The sequence below is a fragment of the Lepidothrix coronata genome, unplaced genomic scaffold (assembly GCF_001604755.1).
Source record: "Lepidothrix coronata isolate B3197 unplaced genomic scaffold, Lepidothrix_coronata-1.0 Scaffold1853, whole genome shotgun sequence".
Classification (NCBI taxonomy): Eukaryota; Metazoa; Chordata; class Aves; order Passeriformes; family Pipridae; genus Lepidothrix; species Lepidothrix coronata.
In genome coordinates, this window is record NW_016692033.1 from 1 (window position 1) to 3,323 (window position 3,323).

General features: G+C 48.8%; 1 protein-coding gene across 1 annotated transcript; it reads right to left on the reverse strand.

The window, feature by feature from the left end:
• Positions 1-1,813: 1,813 nt before the first annotated feature.
• Positions 1,814-2,506, reverse strand: LOC108491840 (tumor necrosis factor ligand superfamily member 15-like). Its single transcript, XM_017803646.1, has one exon. The coding sequence runs from the start codon at positions 2,504-2,506 to the stop codon at positions 2,006-2,008; it is 501 nt and encodes a 166-aa protein (XP_017659135.1). The 3' UTR covers positions 1,814-2,005.
• Between the last annotated feature and the right edge of the window lie 817 nt (positions 2,507-3,323).

Genomic DNA, 3,323 nt, shown 5'->3' on the forward strand with positions numbered 1-3,323 from the left:
GAAAAAATTGTCTCCTGCTGGGAGGAGACCTGCCCTGGGCAAAGCAGCCTGGTGGCACTGCTGCCTGCAGGATCACACGTGGTTTTTAACAGCTGAGCTGTCTCCACTAAAGAGCTTCTCTGCCCAGTTCAGCTCCTCAGCTACAACCCCCATCCCCAGTGCTACACTAATGGTGTGAATTTGGGCTCCACCATCACCTGGAGCGGGAATATCAGTTTAGGAAATCAAGCCTTGCTGTCATTTCTGGCCAAGAAGTGGAAAACTGGAGGAAACCCCATGAGGTGAGGCAGGAAAAAGAGGAAGTTGCAGAGGGTGAAGCCTGGAGGTCTCAGAGGAGCTGGGTGGTGGGTGTTGGGCTGTGAGACCTCCTGGAAGTTGCATTCAGCTCATATATTCATCTAAATATTACAGTCAAATGTGTTTGGGACATGCCCTAAAATCAATAGGATTCCTTTGGTTGACTCCAGTGGGAGTTGGACCATCACAGCCTGGGGAAATAGAGATCCCTGCTTCAGAAGATGCTGTTAGATTGAAGTCCCCTGTTTTTAGCTGTTCAGTTTTAAGGAGGGTGGCCACTGTAAGAAAAGCCACTGAAAGTCCAGATCTCTGAGAACATGAGTCATTGCCAGGGCTGGGTTTTGCTGCAGGAGCAGAGGGAAAGCTGGGGACTTTCCCTGAGGGACAGTGAGGACCATGCAAACAAACAAGGTGGGAAGTGAGACCCTCCCGAGCTCCACACCTGCCCAGGGCACACCAGGACGGTGCCTTTGCATCCTCTGACCCTGTGGAGGGACAACTGGTGGTCAACCTTCACCCAGGGAGTCCCTCGAGGTCAGGGCAGCGCCGCTGGCAAAGGTTGCACAAGGGGAAGCACCAAGATTTCTTTATGCATTAAACATGACCAAAAGCAAAATATTGCAGAGGCTTTCCCCTCCAAATTTCAGTGGCTGATTTAAAGGTGTGCTAAATTTTGCTGCGTGTCTCTCTCTGCCATGATTTTTTTCCTGTTTCCCTAATATTAGGACCTGGAGGGGAGATGCCACTTTCCTGCTGTTGGTGTGTGTTCCCTACATCTTCCAGGTTACATTTTGAGGCTGAGTGTTGATTTAGAAAACTGTAAACAATTTTTTTTCTTTGGAAAAAACAAAAATTTCAAGTAGCTGCTGCAAACCACGAGATACAATTTTAATCTACTTTACAGGGAAGTTGGAAGGGATTAATTAAGCAGTTAATAATTCGCCTGAGCTTTATGTTAGTGCAAAGTGCTGAATCTATTCATAAGGAAATGATGAAAAGTCATTACCTTTTAGAACCGAGAATCTGAAGGAGGGTCATGCAAAACTATACTGGAAGTGCTGGAGAAAATTCAACACACTTTTTGTTTCGGAGCTGAGGAAATTGGATATTGGAGGTGGAAATAGAGATGTGGCTTAGCTGCAATATTCCAGATCAACATTCCTCCCCACAGGTATCAACTGTTCCCCCTTAGCTTACAAAGCTTTGAAGAACTTTCAAATTTTACTCTCGAAAGTACATTTTTTTTTCCTCCGATCAGACTTTCATTTTTCTCTTTGTTTTTGTTTGGTTGGTTGGTTGGTTGGTTGGTTTTTGGTTTTGTTTTGGTTTGGTTTTGTGGTTTTTTTTGGTTTTGTTTTTCTTTTGGTTTGTTTGTTTTGGGGATTTTGTTTTCGGTTGGGTTTTTTTCGTTTTGGTTTGGTTTGTTTCTTTTGGTTTTTTTTTTTTTTGGTTGGTTGGTTGGTTTTGGTTGGGGTTTTTTTTTGGTGGTTTCTTTTTTTTTTTTGGGAGGGGATGTTATTTCAGTTCGACCTGCAGCTTCAGCTTTCCCTACCCATTAAATGAGGGCTCCAATGAGCTGCAGGGGGTGGTGGTACAGAGGAGGGACAACAGCAGGAATCGCACCCCAACGCACACCCAACAAAGCCAAAGTCCAACGAGGTCCCCCCAAGGCCCTGAAGGGAAAAGCTCCCCAGCTGCTGGCAGAGACCTACAGCAAAAAGGCCCCAAAGAAGGTTTTGTGCTCCTTGGTGTAATCCACCAGCTTGATGTCGCTGACGTTGACCATCAGCTTGTCCCCCACTTCCAAGGAGACCACAGCCCCCAGATAAATGGGCTGGTACCAGCCATTCCAGTTCTCACTGAGGGTCTTGGTGCCCGTCAGCAGCTGGGTGGGCTCGGGGTAACTGTCAGTGACCTTGGTGATGATCTCAGTGACAGAAATGTGTTTGCTGGGGCTCTCGATGAGCCCTCGGAACGTGACCTGAGCATAGACATAGTAGTCCCCAGACACAGGAATCACCAGAGCGTTGCTGGAATAACTCAGGTTGTTCTTGGTAAAGGCCAAGCCTCGCTTGTCTTCCCACTGCAGGATGGGCAGGTGGTTCCCCACAGCGCTGCTGGGGTCTTGTCTCTTCACTGTGGGAGGGACAGAGAGGGAGAGGAGGTGGGTTAGGTCACTGCAGCCAGGGCTGTGCTGCTGCATGAACATGTCTGCTCCAGGGGGGAGGAGATCATAGAATCATAGAATCATAGAATCACAGAATCATAGAATCACAGAATCATAGAATCACAGAATCAGAGAATCAGCTGGGTTGGAAGGGACCTCTGAGATCATCAAGTCCAACCCTTGATCCAACCCCGCCGTGGTTCCCAGCCCATGGCACTGATGCCACATCCAGTCTCAGCTTACAAACCTCCAGGGATGGAGAATCCCCCACTTCCCTGGGCAGCCCATTCCAATGGCTGAGCACCCTCTCTGCAAAGAAATTCTTTCTAATATCCAACTTAAACCTCCCCTGGCACAGCTTGAGACCCAGCCCTCTTGTCTTGCTGATGGTTGCCTGGGAAAAGAGACCAACACCCCCCTGGCTCCCCCCTCCTGTCAGGGAGTTGTAGAGAGTGAGGAGGTCTCCCCTGAGCCTCCTCTTCTCCAGGCTGAACAGCCCCAGCTCCCTCAGCCTCTCCTCACAGCACTTGTGCTCCAGTCCCTTCACCAGCCTTGTTGCTCTTCTCTGGACCTGCTCCAGGACCTCAATGTCCCTCCTGAGCTGAGGGGCCCAGAACTGGACACAGATCAAACAGGGTGATCAAAATAAGGACAGAAATGTTCTTGTTTCACAGCTCGAATCGGCTGCAGGCCAGCTGTGCAGTGGGATTTCCAGGGGTGCTCACTGGGTTTCCCAATGTCATTTGATTTTACCAAAAGCTCAGAAGACCCCCCTATGTGCTGGCAGAATGCCCACAATGTGTCACTAAGCTCTGAGACATTTGAACTTCTCTTCCAGCCAAGTTGCTCCCTGAAGGGG